This window comes from Spodoptera frugiperda, chromosome 5 (genome assembly GCF_023101765.2).
Source record: "Spodoptera frugiperda isolate SF20-4 chromosome 5, AGI-APGP_CSIRO_Sfru_2.0, whole genome shotgun sequence".
NCBI lineage: Eukaryota > Metazoa > Arthropoda > Insecta > Lepidoptera > Noctuidae > Spodoptera > Spodoptera frugiperda.
In genome coordinates, this window is record NC_064216.1 from 2,593,051 (window position 1) to 2,620,690 (window position 27,640).

The 27,640-nt window shown below is 38.0% G+C and overlaps 2 protein-coding genes across 2 annotated transcripts; both read right to left on the bottom strand.

The window, feature by feature from the left end:
• Positions 1-2,976: 2,976 nt before the first annotated feature.
• LOC118272190 (sialin) lies at positions 2,977-27,337 on the bottom strand. The gene is made up of 11 exons (XM_035588548.2): positions 27,064-27,337; positions 16,626-16,828; positions 14,946-15,036; positions 14,342-14,490; positions 13,465-13,612; positions 12,918-13,081; positions 12,418-12,570; positions 5,129-5,261; positions 4,530-4,685; positions 3,643-3,728; positions 2,977-3,136 (listed from the first exon to the last, which is right to left on the bottom strand). Exons 1-11 carry the CDS (start codon positions 27,095-27,097, stop codon positions 2,978-2,980), a joined length of 1,476 nt encoding a protein of 491 aa, XP_035444441.2. The 5' UTR covers positions 27,098-27,337; the 3' UTR covers position 2,977.
• LOC118272189 (FK506-binding protein 5-like) lies at positions 6,051-11,298 on the bottom strand. The gene is made up of 4 exons (XM_035588547.2): positions 10,946-11,298; positions 10,624-10,858; positions 8,647-8,718; positions 6,051-8,565 (listed from the first exon to the last, which is right to left on the bottom strand). Exons 2-4 carry the CDS (start codon positions 10,856-10,858, stop codon positions 7,343-7,345), a joined length of 1,530 nt encoding a protein of 509 aa, XP_035444440.2. The 5' UTR covers positions 10,946-11,298; the 3' UTR covers positions 6,051-7,342.
• Positions 27,338-27,640: the final 303 nt, after the last annotated feature.

Sequence of the window (27,640 nt, forward strand, 5' to 3'; positions counted from 1 at the left end):
CTCCAATCCTGACACGCCTGTTTCGACTTTCCTTGGAGACTGGTCAAGTGCCGGTTGCATGGAAGCTGGCCAACGTGCAGCCTGTGCCCAAAAAAGGTAGTCGTGCCGACCCTAACAATTACCGACCAATCTCGGTCACGTCCATACTCTGTAAGAGTATGGAACGTGTACTCAACAACAGGCTCCTGGCATACCTTGAAGGTAACGACCTCCTCAGCGATCAGCAGTATGGGTTTCGCCGCAACCGATCCACTGGGGACCTTCTTGCGTATGCCACCCACATTTGGAGCGAGGCCATCGAGAAGCACGGGGAGGCAATAGCGGTCTCTCTCGATATATCGAAGGCCTTTGACAGGGTTTGGCACGACAGCCTTATCGGCAAGCTTCCTGCATATGGACTTCCCGCTGATCTGTGCAGATGGATTGCAGACTTCCTGAGGGATCGGTCAATTCGAGTAGTCATCGATGGCTGCTCGTCTGACCAATTTGGTATCAACGCCGGAGTCCCTCAGGGGTCAGTACTTTCAGCAACGCTCTTTTTGCTGCACATCAACGACCTGCTTAAGCCCGGTATCTTTGGGTATGCAGATGACAGCACAGTTGTTGAAAGGTATGTGTCCGATGCGCGGACTAGCGGAACACAGATCCAGTCTCTAAGAGAATCCATGGTCGAACGGTTGAACTCGTCCTTGAAGGCGGTCTCCGATTGGGGTGACGCCAACTTGGTCAAGTTCAACGCTACCAAAACCCAGGCGTGTCTATTCTCTGCCAAACGGAGTCAATTTCCGCTGGCTCCTACTTTCCGAAATGTATCCGTTCCAATATCGGATCATCTAGAGCTTCTTGGCGTAACTCTATCGCCAACGCTAAACTTCGGCTCTTATATAGAGTCGAAGGCGCATCTGGCTGGTAGGAAGTTGGGTATCCTCTCGAAGGTGAGACGGTACTTCACACCGAAACAACTGCTGAGCCTGTACCAAGCGCAGGTTCGGTCATGTATGGAGTACTGTTCTCACCTTTGGGACGGCTCGGCTAAATGCCAGCTAGATGCGCTCGAACACATTGAAAGGCGTGCCAAGAAGCTCATCAACGATGATGCGCTTGTGGAGGCCCGGCTTCAAAGCCTTGAACACAGGCGCAAGGTCGCAAGCCTTTCCGTTTTTTACCGGATACATTTCGGAGAGTGTGCGGGGGAATTGCACAACTTGATTCCCCCTAGTCCTTTTCATCATCGAACCACAAGACAATCGGCGAGGCGTCACCGCTTCATGGTAGATATCCCACCAACTCGCACGAAGCGCTTCGCTTCAAGCTTCCTTGTGCGAACTGCTAGGGAGTGGAACTCCTTGCCGGAGTCTGTGTTTCCTGATGGGTATAACCTGGGTGTCTTCAAGGCCCGAGTGAATAGGTTGCTTATGGGCAGACGTGCTCCACCGTAGGCCGCATCATCACTTACCATCAGGTGAGATAGCGGTCAAACGTCGACCCATTAAATGTAAAAAAAAAAAAAAAAAAAAAAAAAAAAAAGTTGTAAATTTTTTAGTTATAGTTATTATCCTTTCCTTGCACGGGACCACAGGGTCCCGGACCTTTGAAAAGCGTACGAGGAGCCGAAGCCAACTCGCAGAGGCCCGTTGAACATTTTTAATCTAAATGTAATGGGACATCAACCGGTTATTATTATTTAGTTAATATGGTTTAATATATGTAATATATTTATCAAAGTAGTTACACAACAGTAGTTATTTATTAGATATGTAGGTATTATAAAGCATGACCATTTTAACGTAAAACGTTTAAATAAATAAAAAATACAGTCTTAATTCGTAAGTAATACTTTTCCGAAAGAAATTTTGTTAGAGATCCTATTAAGTAATACAGGATAGGTATGATGCATAATGCTTCAATAAATTGTTTATTTAAACATGAAATCAATTGTCTATTTACAACATACATAAGTACTGCGTATTCGAACATAACATAATGTTACAAAATACTCAAAAAAAGGCATAAAATGTCAGTCACCCCTTTTATCCCCAAAGCGGTAAGCAGAGGTGCACATTACGGCACATAATGCCGCAATGCAATGTACACCCACTTTTCATGAAATAGCGGGTGAATTATAAAATCTATCATAATTAATCTATTATACATATTATTATGTAAGTATTTTGCATTATTTAATTAGTGAAAATATTAATTATTTTACTACAAGTTATCTTAAATTGGTTTATCTAATTTACCTAAAAGAGTTATAGCATATTATTAAATAAATACAGATAAAAACTCGAACGGACACTGTTTAGTATGTAGTCCATTTTAATTTTAATGCCAATTTGGTAGTTTTCTCAGTCAAAAATAAATTATTTCGACTTTTTACATACATAATTAAATATTAAAAAATAATCACACTTCCATTCATTGATTTGATGATCCACTTAATTTTCGAATTTAGGTAACGAATTTTCTAGAAATAAGTCTGCTATTGACGACGTCATAAGCCTGTATCTCATACAAAATCCATGGAAAACATCGTTTCGATACGTCATAGGTAATATCTACGTTTAGATACTATAATATCTCGTTGTATTTGATCTTTGTTAAGGCTTTGTTTGTAGGCTTCGTCATTATTAAATTCTAAATAGATATGTACTATTAGTCAGCACTTACCAAGTATACTTTGCTGAATAGAACATCAGATATAATAAAATGTGAAAGTTTCTTTGTTTAGATGTTTTTCCGTCAATCACTCTGAAACTACTCTACGGATTTTGATGAAATTTGTTATACAGACAGGGTATGAGCAGACTTGTGTGATAGGATACTTTTTATCCCACGGAAACGTGGGCGAAGTCGCTGCTAGAAGCTAGAAGACACATTATTTAACAACATTTTAGTGATAGTAATAATTAACTAAAATATATTTCTGTCATTATTTCCCAACCATTTTCTGTTTGGGTAAGAATTTTCATGTCTTTCATTTCCTTAAGGGTTTTGTCTCAGTTTCTTGAGCTCCGGTTTCCACTTTATTCCAGGGTTGCTCCTCACCAGAACCGAATACTGTGTACGTGACTAATTCAACTGCGTACAACCCTATTGTAGTGAAGAATATTTTGCGCCATGCTGTTATTGTTTGCTGGAAAACAATAAAATATATTTTAAATAACTTTTACAGCGTCTCTTTGTTCGATTGAGTGCTAAATAAATGCCAACTATTTGAAATAGTCAACCAAAAGGAACACATCAAAGCCTATTAAGTGGCCACCGCTGACCAGTGGCCTCTTCTCGCACAGAGAAAGTTTGAGCATTAATCACCACGCTTGCTTAGTGCGTGTTGGCGATTTTAAACTTATAATAGAATTAGAAATAATAAACCCAGGTTTCCTCACGGTGTTTTACTTCACCGTTTGTCAGTGACGTCTAAATAATCTTAGAAAGTATTATAACTTGGAAAATGTCATATTAGTACTTGCCGTAGGTAGGTTTCGAACCCGCATTCTCATGTATTAGAAGCGGGCGTCTTAAACCTCCAGGCCACCACGACCAAAAATAACACTAAATAGTTAAAGACTGACAAAATATGTTGTCCTTGCAAAATAGTATATGGTTAAATACAATTACATACAAATATTGAATACTCACATCGCCATGTGTGACGTAGCCCACGAAGATGGGCACCACGATGCCAGGGATAGTGGCCACGGTGTTGGTCAGAGCCATCAGTGTGCCTGATCAAACAAACAGACATATAAAACTGCACATCTTTTATATAGTTTATGTAAGACTCTTCCGGCTCGATGTCATAAAGTTTATATGTATATACTAGCGGACCCGACAGACGTTGTCCTGTCTACACGTCTGATTAATTAAAAAAACATTGTCCAGCGGACAAAATTGTGAATCTAAACCATTCTCAGATCCTCTTGAACACATACAAAAAGTTTCATCAAAATCGGTCGAGTCGTTTAAGAGGAGTTCAGTGACATACACACTTACAGAAGAATTATATATATAAAGATTATGTTTCTATGTATTTGAATGCACGGTTGGCGCGAAGGCTGGCAAACTGGAACAACTTCTTGTATGATCCACAAATAGTTGTTTCGGGTCTGGGTGTCATGTGTATGTAAACGTGTAGGTATGTTTGTATATGCACCCACGACACTGGTGAAAATTTTAGCGTTGGGCAACGCTTAAAAAAATGTAAGCCCAATCTTCAGCTTTTTGCACCCAACCAATTACCTACCAGTCGGTGGATTTCTATCACATACAGAATTCTATTTTTTTTTTCTATAAGGGTCGGTTCATATCTGACGGAACATGCGTCGCGTATCATCGGTCGCGTAACGCTAGAACAGACAAATGCATAGAAAAACAATTGACCGTTCACACTCAACCGATGATACGTCAGTACGACCGATGTTACGCTCGACGGATTTTAGGTCACATATGAAGCTTATCAAAATTCTACCTTCAAAGCTAAGTCTACCGACATATTATTTAGACGGGACTCTAGCTGTTTAACTTACCAGCAAAGTTAGGCGCGATATCGATGTGGTTTGACAGGAAGCCACAGAACATGCCGCCGATGGAGGTGACGGCTGTCGCCATGATGATCACGGCCGCGCTGCGGTTGCAACCGATGTAGCAGATAGCCAGGAGACATATTGCTGGCACTAGAGATGCTGTACAGCATAAAGAAATATTATAAAATCCATTTTAAAGGGTTCCTTAAAAAATTAGCAAAAGGGGGGAACATCATCCAATGATTTCTCCCGCTTTCGGGGAAACGAGAAGGAGTGTCAGGCTTTTACTGACTAAAAACCACCCCGTTCCTACTCCTGCTTTTCGAGCCGGAGCCCCCGTAAACCCGCAAGGTAGTCCGCAGCTCTGGATCGGCCAATGAAAACCCTTAATATTTATTAACAATCCCAAAGATAAAGGAAAACTTGTATTCAATAAAGTAATATTTTTTAAATGAGCTTCAAGTTATGTAATTTACATAAACATAAAAATGTCCAAATCTCTTCAAAATACTATTAAAATTAGGTAACGAACATAACATTTAAGTTTCATTTAAAAAAAATATTCTTTAAAGCTAAAATTCTAATAGAATAACCAGACTCACCAAACCCGGTGGCAATCTTTCTCGCCGTGGATGTGGTAATGTATTTCTTCTCGCGCAACCAGTCCAGGGTCCTACTCAGGGTCATGCTGAAGAACCAGAGAGAGAGGAACGGCATAGACACTGCTAACGCATTCTGGAATTAAGAGACATGAGGCTGTAAAAGTAAGGACGCTATTTGCGAAACCAGCACCACCTACCTATTGTGGAAATTTGGAAATGTTATGGTATTATTTTGATTGTATAGGTAAGATTTATACTTTTTGGCATATTTTTGAAGAACCAAAGTGACGGGAACGGCATAAACACAGCTAATGCGTTCTGGAATGGTGAGACATATTAACGTTTCATAAAGAAAGAAGAGATGCCATTTGCGATACCAGCGCCACCTACTGTATTTAATAACTTTATATGTTAGTACAATTTCAAATACATACAAAGTATATTATGAATATCATAGTTTATTCACATTGGAAGGAAAACAAGTTATTTAAATACGAATTCAAACGACCATAATAAGAGACTTACGGCTCTTTTTTTATAATTATGTCGCATATATGTCCACTTATAATACTCATCGCTCACATATTCCATTCCAAACAGCTTACAAGACTGATGATTAGTTATTAATTGACGAATACACCAGGACCACCATAACAGTGGTCTTAGTACGAGTTTGCTTTACGTTAAACGTAATCGAAACGGGGCGTGTTCGGCATTCTGATTGGATGGTTCATACGAGCCGGCCAATCAGAGCGCCAAACGCGCTTTCGTTTCGATTTCGTTAAACGTAAAGCAAACTCGTACTAAGGGTACAAATTGTTTACACAATTCATAAGCATGAAAATGATCCTTATAACAGTAGGTATATTATAATATCTTACCTACCAATTGGAGAAGGGGGGTAAACTAAATAATGCAGAACTATAAGTCAATGAAATGTTTATTATGTTGTCACATTTTATACATAAATGTACTGGTCTACGGCTAAAATTATGGTATATATGTAGTATGTAAGGATATATAACCGTTATACATATAACCAATACCATTAAGTAATTGATTTACAATTTCAGTATACATGAGTATTTCAACTATTTCATACATACAAAGACGTTCGACCACAGAATAATGCTCGACTAATTTCAAGCCACATCGGAGTTCACAATAATGAGTTTATGTAAGTATATCGCATAATTTAATTAATTTTAATGAATATTATAAGATACTGTGTGATACGTAGGTATAATTAAATAAAAATATAAATGCACATTACTATTAATCTATTAAGTATTCCGGCACTAGCTAGGTACTTAAAAAAATCGACCTAGTAAATATCATTCAATACTACTTAATTTTAAAATTGGTTTAAATGCTCATCGTAGTCTACCTAGATATGCTATTCACTGCGTCTTTACCAAGAAACAGACACAACCATCTAGATCCTAGAAAGAAACTGACGATCTTCAGACCAAGATCAAAATTAGTTGATCCATCTACTACTTGATTAATAGAATACATTATAATAGATAGTACAGTCTAAAATACAGATAGATACACATTGTAAACATTAAAAAAATAACACCTCCTATAGATTATTTAATACGCGAACATACCTACCTAAGGAATACGGATTCACGTCGGTATTAGACATTATACCTATAACTACCCCTATTTTTATATTGGGGCGTCTAACAAATATTTTAAAAGATTGATATTGATTATGAGTAAATCTAGGATCAGCTGCAGCCTGTATTAAACTCACCGTTGAGAAAAGGCCTCTTCTCGAACGGAGAAGGATTCTATCACACCTAATTACGTATCATTTTAAAGTAAAATTGTCATATATCTTGAAGTGTTTTAACCTGTGGTAGTGGAGATCTACGCGAGACATATTTTTTTCTATTGTGTAGCATATTATACTGGCATTCAAGAGGTTAGTGCGTTCAAACATACAAACTAAGAACAACATCGAGATCTAAATGAGATCAAATGGCACATGGAATAAAAATAACTAATTTTAAGACATACTAAATTAATTATTATGTTATCGGCTTACTCGCGTAACTGTTTGATGAGACTCTAGCATAGCTTAAAACTAGTCGAGTTCCTCGTCAAATATTTACTTGAGTAAGCCTATAACATAATAATTAAAAATAACGAAATAAATAAAACAACAGAATTTTATAACATCAACAATGCCCGATTTACAATCACCTAAGTAAATCGACCAACCTGTTTGAATTTCTTATGAGCATAAGAGAGTTTGCCACGTAAACTGAGTTTAACTATTTTACGTTTCACATGCTGCCAATTCACTCGAGTTGTGTGCTTTTGAACGAAATCCAGTATAGCATTAATAGCGCCACTATCGAGTTCGGGCGTATCTGATACCACAATGGTTGGTTGGGGTAACTTACAAACATACATAGCATTCTTAGAGAATACTTCCTCCAACAAGTTACGCGCCAGTTGTTTTGGATTCTGAGATTTATTTACAACCGCGGCAAGATTCTTAGAATTGACGTATACACGGGAATTTTCCACTAGTTCCGTCAATTCGGGTGCATAATTCTTGTATTTCAAAGTCCATCTGGAGTCATTTCTGTCGTATTCAGGTGGGAGGTTAACAGTCCGTGGGTTTCCATCTTGCAACTCTTCTTTTTCGGTTTCTTCTTCTTTATCTTCTCCTTCTGTTACTTCTGTTTCTTCTTCTTTTTGTTCTTCTATTTCTTCCTCTTCTTCTTTAATTATTTTCCCTTTCAACTCTCTCGTTTCACTTTCAACCTTAGTAGCTTCTTGTTCTCCATCCTCATCTTCGTCGTCATCGTCATCGTCGTCATCGTCTTCTAGAGCTTCCAATTGGTCAATCAAATCCTTAAGAGTATCGACAGCTTTCATAGCAGTTGTCATTTTATCTTCTACTCCGTTAAACTTCTTGTCGGAATCTTCTAATTGTTCAATAAAAGCAATTTGATCTTGAATGGTCTTCCACAGATTTACAATAGTCGTTGTTTTAGCATCATATGGTCCACATTCTTCTGCTTCTTCTGCGTTTTCTGCGTCTCCTGCGTCTTCTGCTTCATTATTCGAATCTGAATCCTCTGGTTCGCTCATTAGTTTACTTCTACTTAGTTTATTGGTAATGGGTTTCTTTTTCTTTATTATTAGTTTTGGAGCATGTTTATTTGCATTTACTTTTTTGTCAATTACTGGGTTTTGTTTTTGGTCAATGGGTTTCGGTGGAAATTGGTTAGTCAGTAGTGGTTTAGGAGCAAATCCCTTAAACTCCTTGCTGACACCAGCTTCAGTATTGGTACTTCTTTGGATTTCCTTTTTCTGATTATCTTCAGTGCCGAATATTTTGACATTGAATCTTTCAAGTTCTTTAGGGATCTCAAAAGCTTTACTTGCTTTAGCTTGTGTTGTTGGCGTATTATCTAAAAACAAAGAGGTACTTTAATAACTCTCAATTACCTAATATTTACCTTGGCACTTTTTTTTAATTGTAAATAATTTACCTTGTTGACCGTATTTCTCTCGATGCCCTTGTAAAAGCTTACTCAGACACATTTGTGCGTCTACGTAGGAATCTGTGGAAGATATGAAAAATATGGAATTTAATATAATTTTGATAGGTATCATACGAGAGAGAAGAGACGATAGCCATCGCAAGGTGGCTGGTAGTGGTTGGATGCGTAGAGTTGAAGATCGAGCTCAGTGGAGTGAACAGGGTGATGATGATGATGATAGTAGAGAAAATTACGATAGACATGAAAATAATACGTAACAACGAAACAACTGCAAGTAAGCCTAACCCTAAGAAAAATTAGAAAACATCAGATAGGTTCTATTCTATCCTGAGATAGACAGACAAGACAAAGTGGGTCCAAGTTACGGTGTAATTTATGTAAATTAACTGTGCCAGCGCGACCAGGGAAGTAGCAATTCTCTCCTAGAATACCACAAACCGTATAGTAGTGACGTAAAGTTACTGCGTTTCGTCCGGCAGAGAGTTAAGCTAGCCTTTTCTGTAATTGCAAATTCAAAACATTCGAAGAGAGCTCGATCGCGGTCCGCCATGTCTTTGGTTGTGAGAATAATCTTGACCAATGACGGGCGAGAATGTGATCGAGCTTACTTTGAATGTTTAGAATTTACAATTACAGAATAGCAGGACGCGGAGCAGTGCTTCCAGGCATAGATGGAGTAAGTAATTTCCTACAGAGTTCGCATCGCGTTCGTTTGTGATATCTACCTATGACTATGCCGTCTGCGAACTATCTGGTCGACCATAAGATTTAACAAATAAAGTAAGTTGAAAAAATAATTAATCGCGCAAAGCTTACTCAAACGCACACAAGCACGTCATTATCAAATTATTACATTTCCTGTCTATCCTCTATCCTCTTTTTCTATGTACATATTTAATTATTATTACATTAGCTTCTGCCAGCGGCCGCATTCCCGTGGGATAAAAAGTATCCTATCACCCAATTCAGCTCATATATGTGTCTTACTATATACCAAATTTCAGCGTGATTGACGGACAAATATCCAAACAAACAAACTTTCGCATTCATAATATTAGTGTAATTTAATGCGTAATCCAAATTAATTGTCGTACCGACGCCTGTGTGTACGATATGGGAAAATTTATATCACAGACCCAATTTTAAAGTCTGTATTAAATATTAGTTTATACGTCGAAACAGCTGCTGTAGAATACATCGCTGCTGCATAAAAAATTAAAGCCCGGAAGGAGGGTTCCCCTTTCGAACCGCACTTGATTAGGTACATTCAAATTATGATTACCTACAACAAACCATATCCAGTTGGGAACTCGACTCATTATTTATTTCAATCGATCCAAGGCTCTAACTATACTGGACATGCGTTACTCTATTAAAATAGCTATTCCAACTCTTTAGTTAACTGACAAAAATATATAGAATAGAATCAGGCGGAATCATCATCGTACTTTGCGGAAATCCATGCTACACTAACAATATAATAGATTTTCAGTTTTCATTCCGCTTATAGATTTATTTTTCAGCACGCGGTGTGCAGCACCGCCCTCCCGCCCTCCCGCCCGCCATTATGCTCCTTGCACCCCCGCTGCATGTCTATCTATCTCTCTCATGTAATGTATTGTTTAGCCTACCTGACAAATAATCGATCACCTCATGCCGGCGCCACCGGCAGATACCTAACATCGCACTATAAATGACCTAAGTACTAAGACCGCAAATCGCGAATCGAAATTTAAACAAAATACGCATTAGGTACATTATATATTGTTACCTAGTTAGTACTTATCTAAAACAAACTGATATCAGGCATAACTTAAATTCAGACCGCGAAAGGTCATTGCACGATCAATCATAATTATAATTGAGATTTTAATTAAAAATAATGTTAGATGAGAGATGATTAGAAAAGAGAAATATGGCAGAAAAGGCAGCCTGAAATGATAATGATAAAGAAATAAAACTCACCCGTCTTATATTTGATCTCAGCCCCAATAGTCAGCCAATCCGGCTGACTTACTTCGCAGTGCTTCACCATATAGCTCGTCATTGATGTTATTTCCTTCGGATATTTAACAACCAATGCCCTTTTATGCAGCTTCAGCCAAGAGTATGGCACACAGACATAAGGATCCAATCCAGACTCTCTAGTCTTTTTCAATTTTATCACACAATATCGAAATTTCTTTTTAAAGCCTCCCATCTGCAATTTCACAATGATCACACTATTATTTTACACAATTGAATACCTAATAACTTAAAATGTTAACCAAATAAATCACAATCATACCTTTTATAGTAAAACACGCCCGTAAAACAAATGAACTGGTAATAGCTCGCAATCGAAATTAATAACAAATATGTCCGTGCATTTGTTTTTTTTTTCTGACAGCGGAATTGGGAATGAATGGGATCGTTACAAACGTCCGACTGAGAGCGAGTGAACACAGATTGACGGTCCCCGCACATGCGCACAACGCGGTACGCCATATGAGTCCTAAATTCAGACCGGTGACGTAAGCACCAATGAACTATGATCTATCGTATAGCCATTGGTTAGTTAGTTCTTGCTAGCTAGGTTAGCTACCGTGATTGGACTAACAATGGGATGTGACAATAGCGCCAAAAACAAAAAGCTAATTACTGATTCAAACAAATGAAAAAACATGGACCGAATTTTGGTAGAGATAAATAAATTGCGTAACTTGTACCGCTCTAGTATGATACGCAATAAATTTAAAGCTGTATCATTAAAAACATAATTTATCATAGAAACGAAATTATGACTTTATCCTCTGACCTAATTTTTAATAACACAAACAGTGAGCGCAAAATTGCAATAAACTTTACCTAATAAATACTCATTGTAATACCACAACGTAATGCGTTCTTTCCTCATCATTGTCCGTCAGCTTGTCTTTTTTTGTAATGGAAAAAATTATACAATGAGTGTAAGACTCTTACGAATAAAAACCACCCCGTTCCTACTTCTACCCTTGAGTTGCAGTCTCGGTAAACCCTCTAGGTAGTCTGCAGCGTGCGTCCGAGCTAATAATAATTAAACTAGCTATTTAATTTTAGTGATTTAAAAATAGCTGTTTAAGTTATGATTATTAGTTAATAGTTAAATAGTGTTAATACATGATTGAAATACATTTTACAATAAATGAGTTCAAAAATTAAAATTAAAATATTACTTACCTCTTGGTTTCCAATATTTTAATATACGTCAACTGGAATTGCTTGAAATGTAGTTTAGTTCCTTACAGTCTTCTTTTCACTTCCATAAGATTAGAATGATCTTAAAAAATAATGCTAAAAACAAAACCCTTCCCTTAGAGTGGTTTTCTACCAGAGATGTCCTTTGCTACGTTGCTATTGGTGCGTTGGCTTCCACCAATCGTATTCATTGGTACAGATAACATAGGACTGGCAGAAACAGACAGCTAAGCTATATGTTTTATATGGAAAGATGTGTGCTATGGATGGCTTCCCTATTATCGATACATCGCATACTCGAGCTGCGCATCTTCCTTACACAGCTACATAGCTTACTATCAGTGGAAACGGTCAAATACTTTCACAGCTTAGCTATTCCATCTTCGTAGCATAGCTACATAACACATTTCTGGTGGAAAAAGCGCCCTTACAGTCGCGTAAAAAATTAAGTTACCATTACTAGTACTATCGGCAAAAATTCGCACCCACAACACAAGACAAACGCACGAATACGGATCAAATATTATCAAAGAAAAATCTTACCTCAGTCATATTGAATTTGAGGACTTGCTTCATGTAGAAGGGCAGCTCGATGAGTACCATGTACCAGCCGAAGTTGGAACAGGTGTGCGCAACCAGGATCGAAAGGAATGGTGGTGACTTGAACACTTTCCCCCATGGCATCGGAATCTTGGGCTGCAAGGAGTATCAGACTGAGATAATAGATCGGAAAACTAGAACGTTTTATCTAGCATTCTCCAAATTAAAAGAAAGTCTTGGATCAAACCGCAAATGTGAAGAAAACAACTCCTCTATGTATCATTATCATCATCAGCCTGTTCTCGTCCACTGCTGGACATAGGCCTCAGGAGATTAATGATTCCAATGGCACTCGATCTTCAGCTCTACGCATCCAACCACTCCTCCGATACAACATAATTCTTATAGGCTAGCAATAATGACTACTTCTTTCAATAGATCTAGACTCTTAAGCAGTAGTTACAGTAAGACAGTATCTAATGCAGACCCTTCTTCTTCCTTACCTTCGGTCCCTGATTCTCTTGGTTGCCCAAAGCCTGGAGGATCATGGTCCTCTCGGCATTATTCATGAACCTCTGCTGCTGAGGAGTGTCCTGCACCATCACCACCCATAGCACACACCAGATCAAAGACAAACCACCCATCACGTAGAAAACACTCTCCCAACCTGAACGAAAAAATTTGGGTCATTTTCGAAGCAAACAAGAGTATTTTTCGAATAAGGATAAATTCTATGTTGAAAGAGAAAATATACCTATTTAGGTATATTGATATTGCTATGGATTTTTTTAGACTTCGAGTCTGACTAGAGTCATTCATCATCTGCTGTCCATGTCCTCACACAGACTCACTAGATGCGGGTACTTTTAATGCTACCATTTTTTTAATAGAATTCATTCAATGCTGTGACAACTTCACAAGAAACTTTTACTTTACATATTATTAAGTGGAACAAAACAATTCTACGTACAGTTTCATCTGAAAATACATGAATACGATATATTTATACCTAAATACAGTTAATTATAATTGATTCAGAAAATTAATTACCAAAGTGAACAGTTAGGACTCCAGCCATCAGCATAGAAATGACGGTGCCCAACGAGGTCCCGGCGTAAGTAAGCGCGGCCATGAAACTCCGCTCTGAAGGGGGCGCCCATTTCGACAGCATCGTGTGCATTGCGGGAAATGTTACACCCTGGACAAAAGATCGTGATTCCTCAGATATTTAAGTAGTCGTACATTCGTCTGTAAGCCAGGATCCACAGAAGTTACAACCATGAAAACACCGGAACACTGAAGTCCGGCGCGTCCCAGGGACATGAATAACTGTTTTGGGTCCCGCAACGAAATAAATCAAAGAAATAAATAGAGGGGAAGAAAAGAAAAAGAAAACAGACGTACATCTCCTTAAATGTACATATTTATAGGTATAGGCACCTAGCAACTAATAAGCTCTCAATCTGCGTATTGAAGGCAATATTAATGTACATTGTTGAGACATTGAACCTTGTATGAATTAAATGGGCAATATGAACCTGATTGTTACGGAGCCGCGAAGGCAACAACCGCAATTGTCCCTAAAAGAGCTTGTAAAGAATGAGGTAAAATTTGCGTTTAAATTGTCATATTTTAGCAATATTAATAGACAGAAATATAATAATACTACTAAAGTTTAAATTCAACATAATAACTAGAAACAATACGTGTGTATGTAGATTGGGTAGACTGTATGGGGATTGGGGACAGAAAACACGGGGGAATAGAACTTTCAAATTAAATCTAAATTACCCTGTTCTTTCGTTTTTTCAGAGAATCGACCTCCTTCTTATCTTATCTACTCGGTATCATTTTGATGACTTTATTTCCCTCTGCTAACAAGCTAAGCTACAAAGAAATGGTTTTCTTAAAAAAAAAACATACTGACCCCTCCAATTCCCTCTCCGATGCGCATGAGCACGACGCCAATGTAGTGCAGGTTGCACATTACGGGGGTGAGCAGAGTGCACACAACATTGATGAACACGCTGAAGAACATCACCCATTTAGCTGAGTACAGCTCTGCGATCCGGGCAGCTGGTGGACAAATAAATGTTTGTTAAACATTTTCTCGAAAACTGCTTTAACGATTTCGATGGAACTTGCAATATTGTATACGGATGAAGATGGAATAAAATGCTTTTTCCTGAGTTATGATCAATTTCCTAGAATTGCTTAAAAGATCACGCCCCGAAATTAAATGGCAGTGGTATTTTATTTAGTCATATAGCAACAGCAACAATATAAGTCTATGAGATAAATCATACTTTTAACAGATAAAGATATAATTTTATTAGGTATAACTTTCGTGAGACATACTAATTTAATTAGTAGCAGCGCGACAATCGCTGCGTCGTGTGTCGCGGAATGCTGCTCATGAATATGAGCCTCTAGCACGGCTTGAAACTAGTCGAGTTCCTCGTCAAACAGTTACGTGAGTAAGATAACATAATAATTAAGATAAAGATATCATGAAATGTTAATGAACTTACCAGGTAATTGTGAGACTAAGTATCCCCAGAAATAACAACTGAGGACGATGCCCTGGACCTCTGACGACCATGTGAAGGGTCCATCTTGTTCCTAAACAAAGAAATTACGATACAGCTGTGGTTTAAGTGTGGGAGAGCCATGCTTCGGCACGAATGGGCCGGCTCGTCCGGAGTGATACCACGGCCTCACAGAAAACCGACGTGAAACAACGCTTGCGTTATGTTTCGTTGATGTTGAGTTGAGGTTACCGAAGGCAATCCTTCTCGAAACGGCACGTATTGCGAGGAGGTTTCTGTCTCTACCATACTCTCGGTACTGGTCCGGTCCTTATTTTTAAATATTATTTTATTTTATAAGTAGTATTTAAAAATGTAATTTTAGAGGATTTCAAATAAATATATGGAAGTTTATTTATTTTATATTAAGTATACTATAAGATAAAAGTAGATACCGAAACATCATTCAAGACGTCTGGAAACTAAATAATTAACTATTTATAATTTATTTCATATGCACATTAAAATGTTTTCATTTCAGTTTCTTTATTCAGAATCGTGGGATACGTGCCAAAAATATTTATAAAACTTATGACCGATATGGGGTATCCCCTGAGCAGATATTTATGAGGTAGTTATCGTACCTACCGCTTCCTACACATAGTTTAGTGTTCTAATCGTAATATATTTTCACGCTACGTTTGAATTACATAGTTCATACATATCGTCATATCGCCTCGCCTTTAATCCCCGAAGGAGTAGGCAGAGGTGCACGTAATGCCACTGTACAATGTATACCCACTTTTCACTATTTATGTTGTAAGTCCCATGGGCTCATTTCCAGACTCAGAAAAAATTAGCTCAGTGCCCGACCCGGAATTCGAACCCTAGATCCCTTGTCCGGCAGTCGCACTTGCGACCTCTCAACCAACGAGGCAGGTTTTAAAGTTCAGAATTGTATTGATTTCTCTTATTAAAACTGTGAAATCATTTAGGTATTTTGCGCAACAGAAACAAATTCTCATTGAGTGAAAAAAACAATACAAGGACTCCAAATTTGAATAATACTTAACCTTACAGTCTGGAACAAAATCCCAAGTGGCAAAAAAACATCACCATAAAGAAATAATGAATTATTGATACGACCAATGAAATGACATTCACATATCATCGTTTACGACTGTCCCAATTTACTGCTATTTAAAAACAACTCATGTTTATTACAAGTTGATGAAAATGAGGGCGAATGAATACAACATTGCGCGAACTTTTATGATGCAACTCACAAGACTTGCAAGTTGCATTGAAGAGCAACGATTTCTTTTATCTGTACTCCGTTGCGGTGAAACCTGATAAACAGTTTTAATTTTCCTGTTTTGCATCGACAACCAGCTTTATCAACTTCAATATCAATTGAATCCGACATAAGATCTGCCTTTTTATCTAAGGGAGAATATCATCCAATAACTTCTCTCGCCTTGGACGAGGCGAGAGGGAGTGTCAGACTCTTACTGACTAAAAACCACCCCGTTCCTACTCCTGCTTTTCGACCCGGAGCCCCGGTAACCTGCTAGGTAGTCCGCAGCTCCGGATCAAAATATATTACGCTAAATAACCCTTCTCTCACAACATCCACAAATGTGGTGACACAGACATTCCTTCATATTAGATCAGTGGACTTACAGTAGCGTTACTAGCGCCACCAGGAGCCGTACACTCCTCGGGTCCTGCAGCACCGGGTGTTCCAGCACCTGCCTGGGCCTTTTTGAGTGCAGTATGGTTCAGCATTCCCACCATAGCGACGGATAGGTTCACCTTCAGCCCATAGACTATTGCAAAGCCTATGGAGCCCAGAACTGATAATATGTAGCGGGCAGGGAGTATGCCTGGAAAGAAAATTAGATTTTAATATTCATCATCATCAGCTTGTATCAGTTAATCGGACAATATACCTTCTATACTTAAGAGATATCCTATACTTAAGGATCACCTGATGGTAAGCAATCACACCGCCCATGAACACATGAATCACCAGAGGCGTTACAATTTACGGGTTTTTGGGAAACCGGAGATTGAGAAGATGGGGAAGGGGGTAATTCCGGCGTCAGCCTATTCTGTTCTATACAGAATAGCCCTTAAAATCCTGTTTCCATTTTCATATACTGAACCAAAACCAGGATCCATGTTCCCATGTCCCCAAATTAATATCTTGTATCTATTTTTGAAGGTTCCCTTCCTACCTTCTACCATCTTCCCACTACACCACGGTACCAGAATAAGTAACAAAGTACGAATGTAAAACCATGCGAACCAGTTAACTATCTTATTACCTCCTATATGTATAAACTATAGTAAAGTACCTACCTATATACCTAAGCTACAACACCAGCTTTCTCTTAATAATTTCCTTTCTTGATCGATTTATCAACAAGTTTCCAAGAATCTATCTCCTAAGTGATTGGTTGACAAATAGATATAAGGTTGACACACCTACCGATGGTATTATTGAACACAAGCCACCTATCCGCTACTCGTTTGACAGGTGGATATCTAACCACATAAATATACATTTGTTTCTCTTTAAAATGTCTTTTGAATTATTGGATTTCAAATACTTAATTATGTACCTATGTGTCTAGTGTCTACTATTTCTTTAAACGGAATAAATAAACCAAATCAAATCACTTTAGGGGAAGTCAGCTCAAAGCGGCCACCTTAACTTTGAGTTTAAAAAAAAGCCATTGAACGAAAGATTTTTAAAGAGAATTTTATCCTAACTAGTCGAGAATTTATCGAATTTTTGTAATGGCCAATTGAAATTTGCGTAAGTTGAATAATAATCATATGATTTGCAGATTACGAAAACTTGTCATAAAACCGCTTTGCCCGAGTGGTCGCCCAAAGCGGCCACGGGGGTAAGGGCAACGTGGCCACCTCAAAAGTGATGAATTGTTTTTTGTTGGAAAATACCGTGATTGACAAAATAAAAATGCAAAATCAAAAATCAACACATATAATTCACAAAAAAAAATCAACAGCATTTTACCTATTTTAATCACAGTCAGTCATAATTTTATTTATCAATCTCAATCAATAATAATGCAAGTTCTACTTACTTCTATTATTTCAAGTCTTAATATCTTCTATCTACGAGTTTTTACCTATATCGTCTATACCTAGCTTCGTCCCAAGAAGCCTTTTTTTTTTTTTTGAGGGAGGATTATCATCCAATGACTTCTCCCGCCTTGGGCGAGGCGAGAGGAAGTGTCAGACTCTTACTGACTAAAAACCACCCCGTTCCTTCTCCAGCTTTTCAAGCCGGAGCCCCGGTAAACCCGCTAGGTAGTCCGCAGCTCCGGATTAAGCATCAGCCCTACTGGGCCCCATCTGTGGTGGTCTGATGGCTCTTTGAGGCGCGCGCGGAACGCTACGCGCCGTACGCACGGGCCTGGTTCTATTCGGGCGGTGAGCTACCCTTGCTCGCCGTCCGCAGGCCCGCACTTACGGTGGCCGGAGATCGTCCCGCGATCCCCGACGCCCGGAGTGTCTCTCGCGACGGCTGGGGCGTGAGGAGGTTTGTTCTCTCACGCGCCCCGCTTCCTCCTTAGCTAGCATGACTGCTTCGGAGAAGGAGGAGACGGCATCCCAGTCCCTCTCGCTCCGCACCATGGCCTGAACCAGTGCCGGGCGCGAGAGGTCGCCGTCGCCGACCACATCCCTGAGGACTTGGTGGTGCTCAGCCCACGCAGGGCACACCGCCACCGTATGTTCTAGCGTGTCCTCCGGGCGGTCCTCACAGTGATGACACCCGGGCGTTTCCTCCGTCCCAAGAAGCCTGCGCTGTTTTTCTCTTGTAGTTATTGACCATCTAAACAAAATAAATAAGAATTATATATATGCAGCGATAATATGAAAGTAAGGGCAAAGCGGTCAGTTGGCCGCTTTGCCCGAGCCGCTTTGCCTTTTACAACCATTTTATTTAAAAAAATATTTTCACTCACATTATTTACTATATTTCGAAGCAAATACCACACAAGAAAGGCAAAATAGATAAGTAACGTTAAACGTGCAATAAAAGCATTTTAATATAAATAGTTTTGACCAAAACAGGTTGAACTTACCTCGTATTATTTTAACAAAACGCATATAAAAATATTTGTCGTTACTAGAACCAGGGGTTCGTTCTCACCGCTTGAAAATGAGTGACTAGCGTGGGGAGGGAGGTTTGGTTATACGTACAGAACGGCAACGTTACGCTATCATTTCAAATAACCGAAAAATTAAGAGTGGCCGCTTTGCCTCCTATGGCCGCTTTGAGCTGACTTCCCCTAATGCATCCGTAGTGTACAGTGTGGTCAACAATTTTAATACAGTAATATTATGTCCCAAAGCTATGGGCACAGCTATGGGCCCTTTTGGGCACCGCAAAAGTACTTAAGCTAGTTACATGACAGTCATGTTTAAATTCAGGCTATACTTAAACCAAGATCGAAGTGAAATGTTTATAAACAAACCACTAAGATAACATTTTTAAGGGGGAATATCATCCAATGATTTGTCTCGCCTTAGGCGAGGCAAGAAGGAGTGTCAGACTCATACTGACCAAAAATGACCCCATTCTACTACTACTACGAACTATCACAAAAAAGAAACAAAAATGAGGGCCGTGTGACTGAACTGAACGCAATGGAATTGACAAGAGCTAGTTCTACCCCTATAATTTGCTAACAGACATTGCACGTTGATCTAAATGCCATTTTAATTCATAAACACAGTACCATCTGCACAAGGCAAGGTGATAAAATATCAAGTGACTAGAGACAAGCGTAATAAAACATTAGTATGCATATTTTGCATATGCATATATATTATCTACACTTTATATCCACTCGGGAATCCACGACCGACCGCCAAGGTAAAACTGCAAACATAATGCTTACATGTATTGCATAGAAATTAAAAATCCAATTCCGTTTATGGAACAGTTAGTTGAATAATACATATTATGTGAGTGTAAGTTAAGTAGGTTTACCTGCTTTTATTTTGGTACCTAATATTTGTCTTTATTTTTAAATATTAAATTAAATTAAAAATCATATTCCACATTATACATAATAGCCCACAAGTAACGGGAAATATCCTGAAAATAAATAGGTATATCGTATAGGTACCTATAGGAGATATCCAAGCTAAATTATTTATTAAAATAATTATTATTACATCACTTAGTTTTCCGCCTGTTGCGATTTTGTTCACAGTTCATATACATATTATGCAATTTAAAATATATCTCTTGAGTCCCAATCCTGCAGAAAATTAGGAAAATATCTACCCATCCCTCTTTGTGAAAAGCGGGTACGCTTTGCGACAGTCAAATAATGTTTCAAATCAGTCCAACAAGTTCGAAACCTCAAAACAATAAATTTTTCCTCATTATAATTTTAGCAAATAAATAGGTATTTGTTTACGCATATAGTAAGTATGATGTTATAGGAAAACCCATTGCTAGATATAATAAGTTTGTTGCCAAGTTTGTTTCCAATCACATTTTAAAAGTTTTGCAGTATTTAAAACTAACAGGTCACGCGTGCTTCTGTTTAGGCAACCTAGGTAGGTCACATAGGTCGCGAGAGACGAGGTGACGCCGAAACAGTGTCTATTGAGGGTGATAGCTTTATTTACCTAAATCATAATCTAATATATAAAATTCTCGTGTCACAGTTTTCGTTGCCATACTCCTCTGAAACGGCTTGACCGATTTTTGATGAAATTTTTTGTGCTTATCCGGTATCTATGAGAATCGCCCAACATCTATTTTTCATCCCCCTAAATGTTAGGGGTAGTACAACCCATTTTTTTTTTATTTTCCGCGGACGAAGTCGCGGGCAGAAGCTAGTTCATGTATAAGTATATAATCGTAACTACCTACAGCCGTTTTCCTGTCCTTAATGATACCTGATTTACCTATGTACATCCTATCTACGTATCTACAATTAGGTAGTACCTAAACATTATGTAAAGTTACTTTATCACATACTATTACAACAACTATACGGGAAACAACATAATAATAATAATATCATGAGTCATGTCATGAGTCAATGGTCACTATTTTATTATACTCATTATATTAAGTGACAAATATTACCATAGGACTAGCTAGCTAATGTCCGAATAAGTACTTAATAGCTACTCAATTTTAAGACGCTCGAGCGCTCTCAAGACTAGTTCTGTCCCTATCAATTCTTTATAAAATAACAGAGATAGCACGATATTTAAGTACAACTTAAAATTGAGTAGCATTTCAGTATTCGGGCGTAAGGGTCACAGTTTCCAACCTCAGGTCGCGGACTTAATCTTACTGGGTAGGTACCTAATATTAAAAATGCGAAGGTTTGTGTATATGTTTGTTATTCAATCACGTCAAAAGAGCTTTATGGATCGGGATGAAATTTAGAAAAGAGGTATTAGATTATGGTTTGGAATAATGTACAGGCTGCTTTTCATCCCACAGGAACGTGGGCGAAGACGCAGGCAGAAGCTAATATTACCTGAGAACTTACGTGCCTCATGAAGATATTTAATTGCGCATTGATTGATTCGCAGAAAGTATTAGCAAAAACATTGCATTGTGGATTGCGTGGTTTTGTTAATATAAATTGCTAATTTTAAATTTAACTTACATGATGATTTATTTTAGTGTAAAATGTGTAATATAATTTCGCGCACCTACCAGTCGTAAAACGGGATATGTTCAACACAATGCGGCCGTCCCACTTACCTACACATTTTGAAATGAAATAAGGAAAACCAAAAATAAGTATGCTCTTTCAACCACAACAATGATGTTTTTATAAAGTAACAGGTAAACATGGGATTTACAACTAGGGAGTAGAAGATAAGACTGCAGAAATACGTACGTACGTACGTAACGTACCTATAATATTAGCACTACCTATGTTTTTTTTTAGAGCCGGTTTACCTAAAAAATATGATCTAAATTGGTTGAAGTTTAGAAATGCATAATAGGGTAGATGACTAATTTTTATTTTAATGTCCGTCTTGTAGATTATTTAAAAATATTAGACACGTATTTTTTATTTTCTTACGGAAACAAATACTTTCGAAGATATATCCATTTTAAATATCGCGTGACGTCACTTTAGAGTACGTTTTATACTCTATAGTGACGTAGTTAGCTCCCACTCCTAAACTTTGATTCGTTTTATCTAAGTATTGTTATCTTATATGACAAAATAAAAAAATACGTGTCTAATATTTTTTTATTACCTAACTGACGGACTAATTAGATTTTTAATTTTCATACCCTGTCATCATCCCTATTATAATTATACTATTTTATGGGGAAGTGGAAAACTCCACACTAAGTCCTGTTTTAAGGTTTAAAAGTCCCGTGTTTGGCGAAAAAATAAATTCACGTGATTTTTTATAAAGCCCTGGTGATGTTTCGTGATTTTTGTCGGATACCCCTCTCCTAATTCTCATGTGATTAATGGACGTCCCCTAAATAACTTACTGAAAAAAAGTTACAAACTTTCATAGCGTGATGAACACTTCAATATCCTGAAAAATACGCAATCCTCCTTCAAAAGATCAGACAAAGCCTTATGATAACACGAAATGTCAACCAATCGTCCTAGACTAGAATTTTATAGTAAGTCTAGACAAAAGACATTAAAGTTCAGATTACGATCAGTATAAGCGAATACCAGAAAGAAAATAAAACTTTCTGATAGTCTGCTCTCAGTTATTTCAGTAATAAAATTCACAGATATATTGACGTGGCACGTGGCTGCAGATTGAACAGCCATTCAGATAAAGGCATAAAAGCATCCGATGAAACACATTACATGTTATGCTTGTCGAAAATCAGACGCAAGCTCATAAATACTTTCACTGTTCGAATTCAAGAAATTCATGAAATGTCTACTATGTAACTCAATTAAATATTTGAGAATGAAACATCTCAGCGCGCTCCGATAAACCAGGGCCTTTACTACTGCGATATACACCCTGCCTAGAAATGCCAAGCGTGAAGATTATAGCAAAAAAAAACCCTTTTGTAAGGGGGGCCCATAGACCGCTGGCGACTGATATGGTTTATTGATATTTAGTACATACGTATTGCTATTTAAAAGAGCGCGAACCTGTCTTTGCTAGCGTGTCTTGGCGGGACCCCATATAAAAATTTGTTTGCCCTTCCCGCCACTTGGGGGGCAAGAGTGTGTCAGAACCAACCCGTTCCTGCTCTTGTTTTGGGCCAAAACACCAGTAACCCGTTAGGTACTTAGGTAGTTCACAGCTCCGGAGCGGACACCAGCCCTGCCGGGCCCCATTTATGGCGATCTGACACTTTAAGGCGCGTGCGGAACGCAAAGCGACGTACACACGCACGGGTCTGGTTCTGGTCGGGCGGCGAGCTACGCTTGCTCGCCGTCCGCAAACTCACACTTTCGACCAGAAGATCGTCGCGCGATCTCTAAAAAGTAACACTTTTGTTATTGGAGAAAACACAATAAACAAACAATCGTGTGAATAGGTTGCTTATGGGCAGACGTGCTCCACCGTAGGCCGCGTCATCACTTACCATCAGGTGAGATAACGGCCAAACGTCGACCCATTAAATGTAAAAAAAAAATCGTAGCACGATGTTGAAGTATTGTTGACAGCTGTCAAAATGTGCTCAAAAGTAACGTTTACTGCAATTTGATCCAATCAAAGAGTACCTATATTATATAATCAGTATAGGGAAAAATGTGGGAAAAATCCAATGCCGATTCCACTTAGTTCCTCCAAAAATAGACACGCAATTGTACTTATTATTCTGTGACGCAATTTAAAACCAATGTCTGCACGGTTGGCGCGGTGGCTGGGCAACTGGCTTCCGTGCAACGTGTAGCGGTTTCGATTCCCGCACGGAGCAACTCTTTGTGTGATCCACAAATTGTTGTTTCGGGTCTGGGTGTTATGTGCATGTGAAATTCTATGTTTGTAAATGCACTCACGACACAGGAGAAAATCCTAATGTGGGGCAACGTTTTTTTTTTTTTAAGATGAAAAGATGAATGTGGCCCTAGCGTCAAATTCAAGAGCAGTTGCAAAACAATTGGAATAAACTGAAATGATGCGACTACTGGTTCATGGCTTAAACTCGATCAGTTATCGATTGTACCTAACTTTATGTCTACATGGGATTTAGTACTCATATATAAAAAGGAGATAATAGAGATAAATGACATACGATATATAAAAATATGTTATAGAGCTTCCTGTAATACCTACACTTAGCTATTTGTTGCCAGTTTGTTTGTATGTCCTAAATGTCAGCTGATTTTTAGGAAGCTATGTTTGTTTTATAAACGTTTAGAAAATATTTAGTTCATATTTGTCTGACTTAGGTGTCTCAAGTGTAAAGATTTTTCAAAACCTCAGTGATCAAAGTAAAAGTCAAATAACTTATTCCAATTCAACCATAAATACTTAGAAAAAGTCAACAAAGAAAGAAAAAAACAATAGTCTGTCAGTCTGTTAGTCAGTGAAGCTAGGTCCTCGTTCTAAAGATCGAGTAACTTCAATGAGAGTTTTATAAAAACAGCTTTAATTATAATCCCCTTTTAAAATAAATACCTAACTATAAACTGCTCGACTGACATCTACTAACACTCATTATTGCCATTACCTACAAACCAAATTTTCCCACCGTTGTTTGTTTATATGTTACAGTCAGAGTGATTAAATAGCAATTATTCATAATGACTGGTTATTATGAATAACTGTATATAAATACCAAATTCACTAGACAATGTAATAAATTAATCACTTTATCTGGACATTATTCATAATAGGAAGTCCAAGTTAGTCAAAGTAATAATACATGTGTAACTCAAAATGTCACAAGACTCTTACTTGTAAGAATAACTTGTAAGAATAAAAATTAGTCTTTAAGAACAAAGACTATTTTTTTTGCATAAATTTGAGTCGCATAACGTAAGTAGGCCTAATGACTTATGTAGGAAATGGTGGTAGTGAACTTGTAGTGCCCTATATATAATTTCGATCAAACTAATTTGCTATAAGTTCCTGTAACAATTAAATAATAATGTCGTTTAAAAATTTAATATGCTGTGCAACAAAAGTTAGTGACAGAACCGAATTGCTACAAAACCGACTCCACGTAGTCTTGTTTGTCCTACCCCTAGAGTGTTATTTAAAATCACGTAGGCGCGTAGGACCGAGGCGGCCCGCGGGCTGAGGAGCAGGAAGCTGCTAGCGAGCCATCGTGGCTAAGGCTGGCCGGCGAAGCCGGCCAACAAGCCGAAGCTGCAGTGGTGAGCGAAAGCCGTCTGCGACGATTAGCACGCGTGGGGCCGCCCGAGGACCGCAGCGCCGGAGCCATGACAGAAACCCTGCCTGCTACATGCTGCATGTTTGCTGGCATGCTGCTGGTTTATTACTTTATCCAAGTCTTCGAAGATAGTATATAAAATTGCTAGTTAATGTGATTAATTTTGTGTCATTTATCACTTTATCTAAATTGAGTAGTCGTTATATATAATTGCTAGACAGTATATATAATATCAAGATTTATTACTTTGGCTGTAACATATACGTGATGAACTCAAAAACTGCAGAGCGGATTTTTATGCGGTTTTCACCAATGAATAGACTGATTCTTACACACAGGCGGAAAATAATAGGGAAAGTTTTTCGGAAACTTAGTCGTAGGTAAACTATATTAAATGCCAATGTCGTTTATCCCGTGCACCATGTGTTAAACAGGAAAAATAAGAGGAATGCAGATTAATTACGACGTCATTGCATCATAAAGTTTTGTCAATCTGATAATTACTATGGTACATAATTGGTATAGTCACAGTCATGGAATACAGAAACAACAAAATTGTACAAGTTATTAGAAAATAAGCGGTGGGCATCGGCATGACGTGGAGCGAAGTGAAGCGGGAAGCTCAAGACCGATCGAAATGGAGGACCTCTGTCGACGCCCTCTGCCCCATCTAGGGGTCATAGGACCTTAAGTCAAGTCAAGTCATGGAATACAGAAACTAGGTTGTAGCAGACACCAACAAAATTGTACTAGTTATTAGAAAATTAAAACGGAGACAGACGAAAATGGCGTCTATATAGAAATTGAAAAAAATGTTTTAAGTACATACCTATTATTCAAATATTTTTTGAATGCTTTCCTTAATATATGGGTAACAATTAGGGACCCTGTCGGGCACGCAACTTAAGGTCTAATGTCTAATGATAAATATTGTTGTTAATTAGGTAATATACTTATTTTTATAATCACACACAAAAATATATGTACCTATCTGTATTCTAAATATTAACACTACAAAAACTATTTTATATCTATTCACCGTTCCAAGGCCTTTTTACACCGTTTTACTGTATACAGCCAATGAGATAAACCTGTATACAGCCAGTACCTAGAGTACCTACCATAAATTTATTTTGTAATAGGTAGAAGGTTCATATAAGAAACTGGCCGAAGATTCGTCTCTCAATAAATGTATTTATTAATTATGCCAATATATTCATGCATATGGGTACTTTATCGTTATGATATCATGCTGTAAATAGCAGCAACGGTGTTTCAAAACGTCATCAGTTGAACGTAGTCACTACTATTCTGGGATGTAGGTAGGTATACCATACACGAGGATATTGACCTTTTCAGTTCGACTCCTGTGACCTTCAAACTACAAGGACGCTGGAGGACGCGACCAAAATAAATAAAATTTTCTTTGCTTCAATATTAGACGGGCTATTTTCGATTTAAATTGTAAGTATTTTTAATATGCACTAAGTTTAGGGTTAACGTTAAAATTATACTCAATTTTTTAATTAAAAGCAAACATTGTTTTTTTTTTATTTTTTCTATCGAAAACCTTATTCTAGTGTATTCAGTTTAATTTACGAAAATAACGAAAACTGTAACGGAGAATATATTAGTAAAAAAATAACAAGCATAGATAAACCACTAAACATTTTTTTTTTATTTTACGCGCGCGTTTAATTTTATTATAAATAACTACTTTACTTAATTTTAAATTCAAAATAAAAATCAACTTACGCCACAGAAAACTTTCCCTCACAGGCACTTCCATTATTCAGTATTAATTTCGTACAACAATTAATAATATTAGAACGTACACATAAAATAATATTTCCCGCACACACACAACTTAATCACTCAAAAGCACGCGCGCTTCTGTTGTTGTCCGACGCTGTCAAACGCTACACGTCCTGTGGACTGTGCAACGCGATAATGTCCAAGTCTAAATGATCAGTAATGACTAATGCTGGTGCAACGTATCGCAAGTTCTCTTTTATATAAACGAAGGCGGTGGAACGTGCTAAGCGCCATGTACGAAACGATTTTGACCGCGCCGGGCGAGTCGCGTCTCTTGCGTCCTATTTCATTTGAGCTTTCGCGCCAACCAGATTCAAGGTGACCTTCAAACCTCAGCCGAAATCGATTGAAGGAATTTCTCTCAGAAACTTTTAGGGTCTGCGCAAAATAAAACTAAATCGAGTATTGTTTATGATCTTGGTAGTTGAATCGTAACATCACGACTTTATCTCTTTAAAAGGATAGACAGAAGTGCCCACACTTGTGTAAACAAAACGCACTTTTCGTGGCAAACTTT

Excerpts from the sequence above, each read along its gene's own strand:
- LOC118272189 (XM_035588547.2), bottom strand. The coding sequence starts at position 10,858 with ATGGGAGGCTTTAAAAAGAAATTTCGATATTGTGTGATAAAATTGAAA. Across the intron at positions 8,719-10,623 it reads TGAGATCAAATATAAGACGG|ATTCCTACGTAGACGCACAA; the intron begins GTGAGTTTTATT and ends TATCTTCCACAG. Across the intron at positions 8,566-8,646 it reads AGAGAAATACGGTCAACAAG|ATAATACGCCAACAACACAA; the intron begins GTAAATTATTTA and ends CTTTGTTTTTAG.
- LOC118272190 (XM_035588548.2), bottom strand. The coding sequence starts at position 27,097 with ATGGAAGTGCCTGTGAGGGAAAGTTTTCTGTGGC. Across the intron at positions 16,829-27,063 it reads GAGGGAAAGTTTTCTGTGGC|GCATACTCCCTGCCCGCTAC; the intron begins GTAAGTTGATTT and ends TTTTCTTTCCAG. Across the intron at positions 14,491-14,945 it reads CTTAGTCTCACAATTACCTG|CTGCCCGGATCGCAGAGCTG; the intron begins GTAAGTTCATTA and ends TTTGTCCACCAG.